Here is a 15,942-nt window from a genome sequence, read left to right on the forward strand (position 1 = left end):
GGAGGGCTATAGGTGGTTTAAGTTGAAAAAAAGGGCAAGATGGTGATTGGATAAGGTGTGGAAGATGCCGAGACTCCCCACTGGGCTGGAGATAGTATGAATGATGCCTGGTGGTCATTATAAATAGTAGAAGAGATGGGGTCAAGATGGGGGGAGCAAAAGAATTTTGGAAAGAGAAATGAGAAATAATGACATGCAGTTAAATATTTCATCAAAATTTTCTTACGCCATTCAGAGCTGAGATGGTTTAGGATTTTGGTCTTTGCTTTCCATCTCTTGCTCTCTTGGTCTCTCAAGATCTTTCTTTTTCTTAAACTCTCTTTTGATTAGTATCACTATGTCTGTGTCTCTGCCTGTACCTAGGCCCTTGTGAGTACTATATGTAACCGAAATAATACTTGGTTGTAGATAAGTAACTTGTGAGATGAGAGTCATAAAGGAGGGATTGTTTTACTTCTTCTCTTCCACATTCTGCAGGAGCCTATGTGGTTTGAACTCATAGAATTTGAAATACAGAGTACAAAAGGCTACAATTCAACTGTTCAGATTCCAATAATAATGCAGAGAAAATTCTGATAGCACTTCTATATACTAAAAGTCAGGAGGGGAGCTGTAGAATTAAGGATGTTAGAAGACAAACTGAAAGAAGTATAAACCTACAATCCTCTTAATGAATTCACAATTTTGGTCGACTTTGCATTCCTGGTTTCATGAGGCATTGAGGATAAAATGCTGAACCAAATAGAAGCAATACTGATTGAAGAGGGAGAGTCATACTTTTCTTTGATTAGCCAGAAAACCACAGATAGAAAGGTTGATTGATAACAGAACCACAAATATCAAATGCCGAAATCAGAAACAGTGCCCTGTTCCCTACCTCCCTGCCTGAGACAGCTCTTGGAGATTAGATATTCAGAGGGCCAGCATCTACAACCTCGTGTCCTTCCTGTTAATATGGGGGAGTAACTGGAGAGATTTCTATCTCCTTTTTTTACCCCATTTTTTCTCATATTCTTTGGAAGATCTGAGTTTCCTAATAAAATCTTTATTAATACTCCTTGTAAAGTAATAGAATTGTCACTTATGAATTAATCTCCAAATTAGACATCCAAGCATGAAAAGAGGCCTAAATGATTAAGTGGCCCACAGTGAGCTCATTCAAGGGAGCCTGATATTTCACTTATTAATTGAAAGTTATCCTGATGATATGTTTCCTTGTATTGTGAAACTTCAGTGCCTCAGAGTGAGAGGGCAGCAAAGAGAGACATCAAGGTGGAAAAGACCACGCTTAGAAAGAGTTCTTGTAGGAAAGTGATTTTTCCTTTTGTTTTAAGCTTGGGCCTATTTCATTTTAGACATGGATATGCCAGGTGTGGTGTATATGTATGTCTACATCATTTTATATATATGTGTGATTATAAAATAATTCATTAAAAATGCTAAGCATTAATCTTTGGATACTTCATTGCTGAGACTTAGTTTAAGTGCTTTCCTGCAATAGGAAAAGGAATTAAAAACATTTTCCCTGCATCTAAGCCAGGGCTTGGAAGGAAAAACAGCCACCAAAGAGCTGATGGGGAAAGATTGATGTTGACTGAGAGTAAGGCATACCATATTCATGGAGAGGATAGATGGTACACAGTAAGTATCACAAAATATTGGAACGAGATTTGGTTGATATGCCTAGACCAGAGGTATGAACTTATACTTGTACCTGTTAATCTATTATTATTATTAAGTTAAAAGAAATCATTATTAATGATGAAATGTGTAATGACTCAAGTCAAGTGGGGTTTTTTTGTTTGTTTTTTTAACCATTTTTCTGTTTACTTGGATTTTCCTCATATTTTCACCTGGATAGTCAAGAAATCTCAAGCTCAGCTGCAAAAAGAAAAGAAAGTTAGCAAGGCTGCATTTTCAATTAGGGGCTTACATGCTTATTTTTACTGAGAGACAGTGGCTATTCTCATACCATGCTCACCATAATTGAAACTTCAAACTGTTATTTATTTATTTTTGGCCGTGCCTGAGGCATGCAGAAATTCCTGAGCCAGGGATCAAATCCAAGCCACAGAAGTGATAACACTGGATTCTTAGCCACTAGGCCACCAGGGAACTCCCAAGACTTCAAACACAGCCGCTCACAAATTGAGACTTCATGACAAACTTGTATCATTTGCCATCAAATACTTGAAGAGTGACTCAGTGCCTCATGAGAGCTATTATAAAAAAAATGAGCTTATTAGGTATTAGTCAAAATATATATAGAACTTTTTTTGGTGTATATATAGTACATTAAATTGGGAATTATGCTAATCTGTTTACATGGAGTGGGTAATAAATACAAATTTAATTAAGGCAGAATCTTAAAAATTTAATCGCAGAAACAGTTTTTGGCATAGATGTGAAATAGCCCATCAAATTGACATGGGACAAAGGCAGACTTTTGTTATTACTACTTATATTGTATTTCTTTTAAAAGGGGACAATTAAAATAAATGACCTTTATTTTGAGACAGTTTATTAGTGACATTACTGTGTAAGTGCTTCTAGAATTACCACTAGAAAAGCAAGTAAGGAGTAAAACTAGTCTAATATTGTATTGACTGTGTATATAAAGCATGCAAACATTTGAGTAATTTGATCAGAAAGAGTTATACTTCATTTGATTGGAAAACAGATAGCTTTTTTATTCTTCTCAGAGTGGCTAAGTCACCCATTGCTGACTGTTGCTGCTTTCATATCAGAACATGCAATTATTTGGAATAGAATTTAGAGGTTTAATAGGATTGGTCATTTAATTGTCAGTTGGAGTCTCGCCCAGTCCTGTAATCACTATTGCATTATGACAGTGGTTGAGAAAGTCCACTGAAAATATTCCAATCTATGAATATATAGCCATGTTAACAACGGTTAGGTTATCAGGTAGCAAAACTAGGTCTCGGTTTGCCCACTATGTGAATTAGATTGTCATTTTGGAGCGACGTGAAGGATATTAAATACATCAAACTTTTAGTCTGAAATTGGATGCTTAGGTTATACTGGCTCATTGAAATTACTTATTATTCAGAGGACTTGGACCTTATACTACAAGGTTAAGGAAATATAATTATGACTTTAGAGGAGGCAGTATGTAAATTTGATTTAGGATTTACTATTTTCGCTGAATATACAGAGGCATGCCGATCAGTGCATTTCAAAGGATTATGAATGTTTCATGTTTCGTATGGAGAACTGATTTCTTTAAAAAAAAAAGGGGGGGTTCTTTTCAGTAGATTGCTAAATTTCAATATCACTACACCGCCAAGCTCTTGACCAGGTAGTAAGACTCAAGCACAGCTTGACCTTGAGAAACTCACTGTCCAAGGTTCTCTTCCTAATCTTCTTTTCCATTTTGAACCTCAGCATGGCATCTACTCATCATTCAAGACTCAAGGGCACTTGCCTCTGGAGCACTTTCCCAGTCATTCCCTTTATATGTGACCCCCACTTCATCTTATATAGACAGCTCTGTTTATGAATATGTGAAATGACATTTTTTTTTTCAAACTTATCTCCCCCACTCTAAACTCTATGAGGGCAAAAGACAATGTCTTATTTATTTTTATATTCACTGTGCTAAGTCCAGCAGCTATCTCCATGTTTGTTACAGGAAGGGAAGGTTTAATCAAAGGATAGGACCTGCATATATCTGGACAAAACTCTTCTTAAAAGAGACACATGCACCCGCATATTCATTGCAGCACTATTCACGATAGCCAGGACATGGAAACAAGCCAAATGTCCATCAACAGATGATTGGATTCAGAAGATGTGGTATATATACACAATGGAATACTACTCAGCCATAAAAAAGAATGACATATTGCCATTTGCAGCAACATGGATGGAACTAGAGAATCTCATACTGAGTGAAATGAGTCAGAAAGACAAAGACAAATGCCATATGATATCACTTATAACTGGAATCTAATATCTAGCACAAATGAACATCTCCTCAGAAAAGAAAATCATGGACTTGGAAAACAGACTTGTGGCTGCCTGATGGGAGAGGGAGGGAGTGGGAGGGATCGGGAGCTTGGGATTATCAGACACAATTTAGAATAGATTTACAAGGAGATCCTGCTGAGTAGCATTGAGAACTATGTCTAGATACTCATGTTGAAACAGAACAAAGGGTGGGGAAAAAATGTAAATGTAATGTATACATGTAAGGATAACTTGATCCCCTTGCTGTACAGTGGGAAAATTAAAAAAAAAAAAGGATGGGCCCTGTATATAGAAGGGACTATACAGTAAGGGAGGGGTTAGTTGTACAGGCAGTGAATACTTTGGTGGGGGCTGTTGGCAGGAGGAAGGTATCAGAGGAACATTTCTAGAAAGGGTAGGAGGTAATATATCTGTGGGAGATAAAGGAGGAGTATGATATAGATAAGAAATAAAGTGGGCGAGGGCACTTCAGGCAGGAAAGAAAAGTACAGAGGGACAAACGACCTTGTGATAAAGATGGGTTAGATGACCCATTGATACATAACGAAAGATTTTTGCAATGGTGGTAGAAAGATGAAGACAATGTTGGTAAAAATACTTGTCCTTAATGGGAGATGACATTGGACAAAAAGATTTTATAATATATACAATTTGAATAGAAGGTAGTGCTCTTATTGTAGGCGTAGATTTTGGCGCCACTTTGTATACATAACTGAAGTCTTGAGATGGGGTTAAGTATCTAATGCAGAGACTGTGGAAGATGTGTGAGTTAGATGAGGTTCAAATCCTTACTGATTTTTTATCAGTATAGTGTTGAAGTACATTGGCTAATTCTCTCTAATAGGCAAGACCAATTACAGACAAAAGTAGGGTTTAGGATTCCATTCTGATGGCACATAATGTTGTTGTGTGATACACAGAGATGGGATTAATCTATTAAAACAACAGAATGGATTATACCCAGGGGCTCATCATCATTAAAAATGGATTACATCCAGAGCCAAGTCATTTAGATGATTTAGATGATGAGATTTGGGAAGTTGGAGCTAATGAGATTTAAATGAGATTTTTGAATTTAGAATTGAGGCTGTATTGGGAATGAGACCTTTGAGGACCTGGGAGGGCCTGAATGTGTTTCTTATATGAGAAGGATGTGCATCCTGGGGGCCAGGAAGTATGCAGTGGGAGGTAGAATTTTGGCCTCCATGACTTCTGCCATTGGGCATCATGTTTGCCATTCAAATATGAGTTGGGATTTGGAGACTTTCAGCTAGTCAGCCAGAAAGTGTCCAAGTCCCACATCATATGAGGAAGGGCTTGGAGTAGAAGCTGGCCCTCAGAAGGGAATAAGGAACATTTGAGAAACTTTTACAGTGGGTTCCTTTGGAGTGCCTTAGAATTTTATTAGAAAGAATGTAAGGAAATAATATTTCATTTGGGGATTTTGTACCTTGAATTCATGTGGACATTGTCTGATGTAGGGTTTTGTTTACTGTTTCAGTTGTCCTGGAGCAAACTCAAAATTAAGTCATTTTTCTTCAGAGCCTTTGTGGTCATATGCCTTGAATCCATTCTACAGATCACTTATGTCTGTCTGTCTGCCTGTCTGTCTATCTGTCTGTCTGTCTATCTTTTATATATGTTTATGTATCTTCACTAAATCAAATAATTTTTTTTTCCTTTTTCTAGGGCCACATCCACGGCATATGGAGGTTCCCAGGCTAGGGATTGAATTGGAGCTGAAGCCTCTGACCTACTCCAGAGCCACAGCAACACCAGATCTGAGTCTCGTCTGCAACCTACACCACAGTTCAGGGCAACACTGGATCCTTAACCCACTGAGCAAGACCAGGGATCGAACCTGCAACCTGGTGATTCTTAGTTCGATTCGTTAACCACTGAGCCACAACAGAACTCCTAGATCAAATGATTTTTCAAGGCCTGTTACAAACAAGAGTACAGATGGTAGTTAGGAGTTTTTGCAAAATGTGCATGCAGATTCTCCATTAATTTTTATCCAGATTCCCCACATTCAATTACGTTCGGAAGCTGCATACATAGTTGGTAGAAGCCATGTCCTGTGAAGGTCAAAGCAAATAATTATCCCCTCTCCCCATCTCCCCCTCCTGCTGTCTTGTATTAACCTTGAGCTGCATCCCTGTCAGGGCTGTATTTTGAAGAGAGTTCAGAGTGTCTCGACCTTTAAGGTGCGTGTGAATCACCTACAGAACTTGTAAAACCCGGTTCTTAGACCCCAACCCTCAGACATTCTAATTCCATAGGTTTTGGGGTAGAGCCTAACAATCTGCCTTTCTAGCAAGCTCTCAGTTAATGCTGATGCTGCCAGTTTGGGGCTACACTTTCATAGCCCTGGGCAGCTATACCAACTGACTGTAGCTAAGGGAAAGATGATAATGAAACTGTTGGGTCTGTGCCGTAGGAAGGTGGGGGAGGGGGCCGGGCAGAGAGCAGGGGTGCCAGTCTGACTCACTACCTTTAATGAGCTGTCTGTAACAAACTACCTTTTCCCTTTCACAGAAGCGAATCCGGAGAAATTCAACAGTCGTTTTCGAAATAAAATGTTCTATGCAGGGGTAAGCATATAATTCATTTTTTAATTATTACATATTATTTAATGCTAATCCACTGATGGTAATAAAAATGCTAACTATGCTATGCTAATAATTACACATCTCAGATGCTTATGTGTGTGTTTGTATATGGTTAATATTTAATGTCCTGATTTAAGAATAAAAGGGGGAATTCCTGTCACAGCTCAGTGGAAACGAATCTGTCTAGCATCCATGAGGATTCAGGTTCAATCCTTGGCCTCGATGGCATTGCTGTGAGCTGTGGGAGGGGTCTCAGATGTGGCTCAAATCTAGTGTTGCCGTGGCTGTGGCGCAGGCCAGTGGCTATAGCTCCGATTCAACCCCTAGCATGGGAACCTCCACATGCTGCTGGTGCAGTCCTAAAAAAAAAAAAAGAATAAAAGGAAGAGTGTATTTCTTTTTTTTAATTGAAGTATACTTGATTTACAATATTGTGCTAATTTCTGCTGTACCGCAGTGTGACTCAGTTCTACATAGATATTCATTCTTTTTAATATTCTTTTGTGTTGTGGTTTATCTCAGGAGACTGAATATAGTCCCCATGCTATACAGTAGAATGTTGTTGTTTATCCATGGGATGTATTTCTTAAGGTAACTGGCAGAAAGGTGATCAGCTTTGAACTTGAAAGCCCTAAGGCTCCATGTTGTACTGAGGGGGATGATATTCAGGGAGTGATGTGAAAAACCATCATCAAAGTCAATCTAGGAGTTCCCTTTGTGGCTCAGTGGTTAACGAACCCGACTAGTATCCATTAGGGTATGGGTTCGATCCCTGGCCTTGCTCAGTGGGTTAAGGATCCGGCGTTGCCGTGAGCTGTGGTGTAGGTTACAGACTTGGCTGGATCCTGCATTGCTGTGGCTGTGGTATAGTCCAGCAGCTGAAGCTCCAATTCAACCCCTAGCCTGAGAACCTCCATTTGCCATGGGTGCAGCCTTAAAAAAACAAAAAAAAAAAAGTCAATCTAGAGAATGGAAAAGTTATAGTGGCAAGTCTTAGGTAAGGATATAGTTTTCTTTTTTTTTAGGTCATATTTAATTTATTTCAGTAATGCTATATACTTTTCCGTGTGTAGGCCTTATATATCTTTTTTTTTTAATTTTTTTTTTAATTTTCCCACTGTACAGCAAGGGGGTCAGGTTATCCTTACATGTATACATTGCAATTACAGTTTTTTCCCCCAAGGATATAGTTTTCATAGGGATATATATGCCTTAATATTTGGGAGAAACTGACAGAGCATGAGAAGTTTTTCATGGTATCATATATGAGATTAAAGGCCCCCCTTCTTTTTCCTTTTCTTCCTATTTTATACTCAGGGACAACCTGGGTGTGAATGGCTAGAAAGAAAAAAAGAAGGGGCCTCCAAAATACTGGTTTTAAAAAGTGTGGCTTAGGAGTTCCCGTCGTGGCTCAGTGGTTAACGAATCCGACTAGGAACCATGAGGTTGTGGGTTCGATCCCTGGCCTTGCTCAGTGGGTTAAGGATCCGGCGTTGCCGTGAGCTGTGGTGTAGGTTGCAGACACGGCTCAGATCCTGTGTTTCTGTGGCTCTAGTGTAGGTCGGCAGCTACAGCTCCGATTAGACCCCTAGCCAGGGAACCTCCATATGCCACAGAAGCAGCCTTAGAAATGGCAAAAAGACAAAAATAAAAATAAAAAGTGTGGCTTAAATTTATACCACTTGGATAGAGGGGGTCCAAGGAAAAAAAGAGTGAAGCAAGACATTCTCAGTGGCAAGTTAAAGATTATATCAGATTATATCAGCACCTGATGGACAAAGGGGAAAGTTGGGAAAGATGGTCAGATCTCCACACGGACACTTGGAGTCACCTACTTTTTTATTCTCCTACTGCGATCGTAAATTTTATTGCAAGTTGTATTTTGAAAACAAAGAGAAAGATTTCAACTGGACAGCCTCCGCCCCATTTTCCTTTGAATTTTGCAAAGGGAGGACTTGTTTTATATGTTTGCGGAACTTAGAATCTCTAGAACCTCTCTGTCGTTATAGAAGCAAGAATTTGGCATAACCGTGTAATGCTTTTGTTTTCTTTTTTCCTTGTGGTATAGGCAGCCTTTTCTGATTTTCTACAGAGAAGCTCTCGAGATCTATCCAAACATGTTAAAGTTGTCGTAAGTACTGAATATGTTGACTCATTGTATTTGAATGTCAATATGAAGCACCCCAGCACGAACCTCAAATCGCAGTTTATATACTTAAATTCATCATTGAGCTGCAGAGAACATTAAGAGAATTAAGCGTAGTTTGTTCAACCAACATTTGTGAGCATTTAGTTATATGTGGGGCACTGTCTTGGTTGCTGGGGGTGAAGTTAATAAGATGGCTAGTTTCACTCCTGGAGAAACTCACAGCTCAGTCGTGGGGAAGGGCATCCAACTCATGGCAGAAAAATAAAATAAATGTTATTAATGGACCACTTCTGTAATCAACCGGTAATACAGAGGGAGACGTGAAAACTGCCCGGGGTGCAGTCGGGAACATCATCAAAGGCATGATGTGGAGCTGGGTCTTGAAACAGAAATAGATGTTTACCAAAAAAGTCTCTTTATTCCCAGACTCTCTCAGGAAAAATGCTTGGATTCATTATTTTGTGGTTACTTGCTCTCTAACCTGGTCAAGATTCTTCACCACTTAAGGGATTTTTTTTTTTTTTTTTTTTTTGGTGCTATTTCGTCCTGGGTCTCTATCCAAGGTTTTGGGGATTTTGGCTTACTGGAGGTAAGGGAGATGGGAAGTCATGTTTTCTCTAGGAGATATACCTCAAAAATACCCTGTGATTTTTTTTTCTAAAATGATTTTCATTTTTTCCATTATAGTTGATTTACAGTGTCTGTCAGTTTCTACTGTACAGCAGAGTGACCCAGTCATTCAATTTTTCTCACGTTATCCTCTGTCATGTTCCATCACAAGTGACTAGACAGAATTCTCTGTGCTATACAGCACAACTCATTGCTTATCCATGCCAAAGACAGTAGTTTGCATCTATTAACCCCAAATTCCCAATCCACCCCACTCCCTCCCCCTCCCCATTGGCAACCACAAGTCTGTTCTCCATGTCCATGATTTTCTTTTCTGTGGAAAGATTCATTTGTGCCATATATTAGATTCCAGATATTAAGTGATATCATATGGAATTTGTCTTTCTCTGACTTACCTCACTTAGTGTGATAGTCTCTAGTTCCATCCAAGTTGCTGCGAATAGCATTATTTTGCTATTTTCATGGCTGAGTAGTATTCCATGGTGTATCTATACCACATCTTCTTGTGGTATATATCCACCATGTCTCCATTTGTCTGTTAATGGACATTTAGGTTGTTTCCATGTCTTGGCTATTGTGAATAGTGCTGCAATGAACATATGGGTGCACGTATCTTTTTCAATGAAACTTTTGTCTGGATATATGCCCAAGAGTGGGATTGCTGGGTCATATGGAAGTTCTGTATTCAATTTTCTGAGGTAGGTACCTCCAGACGGTTTTCCATAGTGGCTGTACCAATTTCGATTCCCACCAACAGCGCAGGAGGATTCCTTTTTCTCCACACCCTCTCCAGCATTTGTTATTAGTTGACTTGTTAATGATGGCCATTCTGACAGGTGTGAGGTGGGACCTCAACCATGTGCTTATTAAGAAAGACAAAATGTTTCCATATGGTGAACAAGAAAGAGGGAATATGACTTTGTTCCATACTTGTAATAGTAAAGAGAAAAAATGGAAGACAGAAAAATATGTAGATGGGGAAGAAAGGAATATAGCAATGCTTGAATTTATCATAGAATTAAGAATAGCATTTGTGGGAGTTCCCATTGTGTTCACAGCGGAAACAAATCCAACTAGTATCCATGAGGATGCGGGTTCAATCCCTGGCCTTGCTCAGTGGGTTAAAGATCCTGTGTTGTCATGAGCTGTGGTGTAGGTAGCAGATGTGGTTTGGATCCTGCATTGCTATGGCTGTGGCATAGGCCAGCAGCTGCAGCTCTGATTCAACCCCTAGCCTGGGGGGAACCTTTATATGTTGCATGTGTGCCCCCCCAAAAAAAATAGCATTTGTGCCATGAGGGGGCAGAACAAAATAGAATATGCCAGAGGCCAGCTCTGGTGGCCAGGGAGTGTACACTTTTCCCGAAGGAGAGGGATGAGCGTCGGCTTTTGCAATGGAGACAACCTCTTTGTCCCTTCTTTCAGGGCGCTGGACTGCTCAAATTTTATTGGCATAAGTGGTTGATTATATACACAGTTTCTAACTACAGATTACATCACAGTGTTAAAAGTACATCAGTTAACTTTTACATGGTACAGCAGCTATACATCATGTTCTAAGATCTTTGTTTTAACTAAATTTAGTGAGTACAATTTAAGTACAATACATCCTGTGGAAAGGAGGAGACTCAGTACAAATCATCCCATGGCCAGCAAGTCTCCACAAGTTGAAGAGGTCATAGACGCAAGACTTTGGCATTCACAAATCTTGTTTTTAGACTGGTGCTTATCTTTAAGGCATTATGGCAGGGAGACAGTGTAAGAAAATATAAACCAACTTAACTAGCTATCACTTAAAAGCTTCTATAACTCACAGCTAGGTGTCTTTTGGTCATGAATAATATATGTCTAACTTTTATGAGCCTCATTAAAATCCTAACTCTAAAGTTTACTGTATAACTAGTTAGTAGATAAATACTATATTTTAATTAAGTTGGATTTAGATAGGGGAAAGTCCTTAAGGATGAAATTTTTATTGTATTATTGTTGTAACTTTGTTAAATCACAAATCACCACAGGAAAATAAGAATGGAAAATAAGAATAATAAGCAAATAATCAGGAAAGACTGAGGAAAACTGAATAACAAATAAAACAACAGGAAAGACTAGGTCACCCGAGGAACAATCCATGTTTTCCAGCGCAAACAGGGAAATTGTTTTCCCAGGAAAGCCCCAATTCTTTCCCCATCAACATCAAAATGAGAACTGTGTAACCTGAGGCCTGCCCTGGGCTTGTACCAAACAGGCAGGCTTTCATCCTGACCAGAAGCCCACCTTCAGCTTGTACCGTTCAGGGGAGCTCCCTTCCTTGCTTAGGAACCTGCCTTCAGGTTTTGCTTTTTGTTTTCTTTTCTTTTTCTTTTTCTTTTTTTTTTTTTTTTTTTTTTTTTTTTTTGCCGTCAGGCAAGGTCCTTTTTTTGAGTCCCTGCATCTTCTCGGCTCCCCACAAGAATACATGGAAATAGAGAAAAATTTATGACCTTAAATTAATGGACATGTAGAGGAATAGAGAGGCACCTGGGAGGATACAAATACTCAAGTGTGTCATCACCAATAAAGCATACATGCCACATGAATCCTCTAAATTAGTTGAAACAAAGATGTTACCACTAATAACCCTGATGTTGCTTTGAAATGTTTTAGTTCACAAGATATAGCAACTTGAAAATCAAGCATCCTTTTATAGTAGCAATTCTGGGAAACTGAAATACTGCCTTTTAAAATCTAAATGTAAGAAAGAAGACACATGGTCCATTGAATGATGAAGGTCTTTATTTTGATAAAGAGATGGTTGTTTAAGTAGCAGCAACCTTGCATCAAACTTTCCTTGTTTCTTCTTTGACCGCCTGCAACTCAGCCAAAAGTCAACTTTCCCTCTTCTGCTACTTTTCACATTCTTAGGAACATTGCAGCACCTGCCCAGAGAGCCAGTGAGTGGAGTGCAGTGGCTGTATTGAACGGCTTCCACTGCTTAAGTCAGCGGGATTGAAATTAAACTCTGTGTGCCTCCTAACCCCTAGAGGGTTTTCCTCCCACGTCCGCCAGTCCTCCTGATGAGAAGTGTCTCATGCATGGGTGGTTGCAGAGCAGGGATTAAAAGGAGTTTGCTGGGAGGCCAAAATGGCAGCCAAATAACCAGGAAAGATTTGATATCAGCCAGTACATGTACTGGTCCAGGCAGATTGGTCTATGTGATTTTTTTTTTTTTATGAGAAGAAAAAAATCAATAGAAATGAGTCTGAACCATTGGGATTCAGTCCTAGGTCTGTCTTTATGAAGTATATGATTTTGGGGGAATCCTTTAACCATCCGGACAAGTTTACTTTCCTCATCTGTAAAGCAGGCATAACAACACATGTGAAGCATTATTTACTGACTATTGTTCTGTGAGACAGAGGGACACAGGATATTTCTGCAGTGACATCACTCTCTGTGTTCCTGAGTGTGAGATGAAAAGGATGGGATGGTTAGTGCAATTGAATGTACATATGACAGCAGACCACAGGGTGAGGTCAATGTTTCTGAAGGAATAGTTAATAATCGCTCACATAAATATAAAATGTGTGCATGAATACTGCATACACAAAACAAACAACAGTGAAAATTACGGAGTTCCCGTCATGGCGCAGTGGTTAATGAATCCGACTAGAAACCATGAGGTTGCGGGTTCGGTCCCTGCCCTTGCTCAGTGGGTTAAGGATCCGGCGTTGCCGTGAGCTGTGGTGTAGGTTGCAGACGCGGCTCGGATCCTGCGTTGCTGTGGCTCTAGCGTAGGCTGGTGGCCACAGCTCCGATTAGACCCCTAGCCTGGGAACCTCCATATGCCACGGGAGCGGCCAAAGAAATAGCAAAAAAAAAAGGACAAAAGAAAATTACACGTACGCAGCATTATTTTCTCTACTTCCCATGTTGTCTTTTTGCTGTTTTGATTTATCAGGGAAGTGAGCTTGTACAGAGGAAGATGTTTTGCATGCAAGTATTTTCCTTTGCCTGTGTTTTAAGCAGGAAAAAAAATAGAAAAACAGCTATTCTAGGGAGTTTAAAAGTTTAAATGCAATGCTATGTAAGAAAATCTTGTAAAACTTAATACAGTGTAAGGTGCCCATCCCCATAGAATTCTCAGTTTCCAGAATCGCTGATGTGTTTTTTTTTTCAGGAGGAAAAAGTAGAAAACTTTTTACAAAATGAATTCTGTTGTACAAACAATAATATTAAGTATAGGTTTTGTTTTTTTCTTTGAAATGCAGCACTACTGCTTGGCATGTTTTTAATGTACCCCATGCTATTTTTAAAAAGTTTTAGTTGCTTGTAACATTCAATTTTGATAAATTAAGATGTCTACATTTTTTTCTTTGCTGGAAGAGTCATCTATTAATTCATTTCAAGTCCTTAAATTAGGAGACCTCTTGTTTGCTTAAGGAGCTGAGAATGTTGTCAAAACACCTCAATCAGTGTCTAGAATTTGATTCCTAGCTAAAGAGCATTTAAAAATACTTTGTTTATTTAGGATTGTAAGATTTCCCAGGAACACTTTTCGAGAATGCTCATGAAAATTAGGCTGCATTAAGATCAGCTGGAAGGGGAACAAGACAACCTTGACCCTTAGCAGAGTCATTGTACCTGGGTTGGAACTCCCCCTGAAGAAATCTTTAGAAATTCACAGGGAGCTTGGGAATGCTTTATACTCTCTCCAGAGGAGAAGACAGTGGGAGAAACTTGTGATGAGGGTGTGAGGAGAGCAAATATAAAAGCAGGCTTTATATGTATGTATGCCTGGGAATGTATGACTGGGTCCCTTTGCTGTACAGCAAAAATTGACAAAACATTGTAAATCAACTATAATGGAAAAATAAAAATATTATTTTTGAAAAAGAGCAGCCTTTATACCTTTGACATTGAAAAGCCTACAGTCATGATTTGAGGGTTTCTCTTTTGGCTTTTGTCACCAGTGGAAAACAAGAAAGGGAACTGCAAGCTTTTTCTGTGATTAGGCAGAGGATGCTCTGGGGAAAATCACTAACTGATGAGGGGAGCCACACTCAAAGGTATTGAGGCCAAGCCAACCTGAGGCCTTTGAAGCCCAAGGTCACATCCAGATCCAGTAAAGTAGTTTATCTCAGAAGACCAGTCAAATTCTATAAGAGATTAATTTGGAAAGAGCAGATCACTAATGGACATAATCCTAATTTACAATAGATACTTTTTTTAAAAAAAGATAATTTTTAAAAAGAGATACTTTTTTTTTAAAAGATACTTTTTTTAAAAAACAGTTTTCAAGGTATTATGTTTAACATTTTGAAAACAAAAGCTGTCTCAAGAAGCAAGCATAATAAATGGTTACACTTCTGACTGTCGTTTGACTCTGTTGACCATGGTAGAGATGGCCACAGCTTCAACCTGAGCCTTTGTCCTTTTTATTCTTTTAAGCACATATAAACCTTTTTATGTTGGTATGACGAGCCTAAATATTTCAGAATACACCAAACTTAAGAATGATGATAGTTCCTTTGATTGGGAGACAAGAGAAAGATCATTTTGGTCAAATGGAAGCTATTTTTTTTTTTTTTTTGACATTAGGTCAAAACAAAACCAAGCCCTGAACCCCAGGTCTGGGAAAGTTATAATTGGCATAAATTTTCAGTCATAGTAATGGGTGTCTGCTTGAGCAGAGATATGGACAAGGAAAAGACCCTGGTCTATCTATTGTCAACCTTGTTAACCTTTAGATGGGTACCTGCTTCAAAACCCTTGCTTTTTCTGCTTTGATTATTGCAGTGTGATGGAACAGATCTCACCCCAAAGATTCAGGAACTGAAGTTCCAGTGTATAGTATTTTTAAATATACCCAGGTAAGCTCTGTTCATACTGTTTCCTTGGTTTGATGTGAACCCTGTTTGACCTAAGGTTGTCTGCTTTCATTATGAAAATTTCCAGATATAAACAATGAGAAACAGTTGTCTTCGTGGCTTATTATGGGTCTCTGGTTATTTTGTTCTCCTACTTGGTTTGTTTAGTGTTCTCTGATGATTTTGTGTGAGTGTGATATGGCATACGTGGTCTATCCTTACCCATCCTGAAGAAACCCAGGCAGCCCTCTGGACTGGAACGTTTTAATTTAATTCTCAATTACTGGTTGCTCCCACCCTGCCACCCCCGAGGGATGATAGACTTGAATAAATCTCTGTTTTCAGTTTCCCCAAAGCTGTTAGGAAACCATCCAGCCTGATTTCAGCATGGAATTCATTCAAAATCATTGCCAGATGATTGGTTTGGAAAAAATAGGATCAATTAGAGTAGCATTTTCTGGCCAGGATGTCAGCTCTCTTTGGCGCTATTATATACCTCAGGAGAAAAGGGTATTTAAGATTAACTAGTCTCAGAATAAGCACATATCTCATTGGCATAAAATTAGATGCTAGGCTCCCACGCCGAGAGTTTGGAAGGGATGGGTCTGTGACCCTTTGTTACTTGCAAAGAAGAAAACTCAGACACAAAAATCTACACATAAATTCTGTTTAGTTGAAATGAGAATTGTATGTAAATCTGTGGCTTAGAAAATAG

General features: G+C 39.0%; 1 protein-coding gene across 40 annotated transcripts in view; it reads left to right on the forward strand.

The window, feature by feature from the left end:
- Positions 1–15,942, forward strand: part of DGKI (diacylglycerol kinase iota) — a 474,617-nt gene that overhangs the window by 282,867 nt on the left and 175,808 nt on the right. For all 40 annotated transcript variants that reach the window (XM_021079007.2, XM_021079008.2, XM_021079004.2 and 37 more), the window contains 3 exons: positions 6,529–6,584; positions 8,671–8,733; positions 15,157–15,230. In XM_021079007.2, coding sequence (XP_020934666.1) covers positions 6,529–6,584; positions 8,671–8,733; positions 15,157–15,230 — 193 coding nt within the window. The remainder of the gene's footprint in view (positions 1–6,528; positions 6,585–8,670; positions 8,734–15,156; positions 15,231–15,942) is intronic.

Source organism: Sus scrofa, chromosome 18, assembly GCF_054392235.1.
Source record: "Sus scrofa isolate SSC_HxYL_T2T_F1_AM1 chromosome 18, Sscrofa_HxYL_maternal_Yorkshire_Landrace_v2.0, whole genome shotgun sequence".
Classification (NCBI taxonomy): domain Eukaryota; kingdom Metazoa; phylum Chordata; class Mammalia; order Artiodactyla; family Suidae; genus Sus; species Sus scrofa.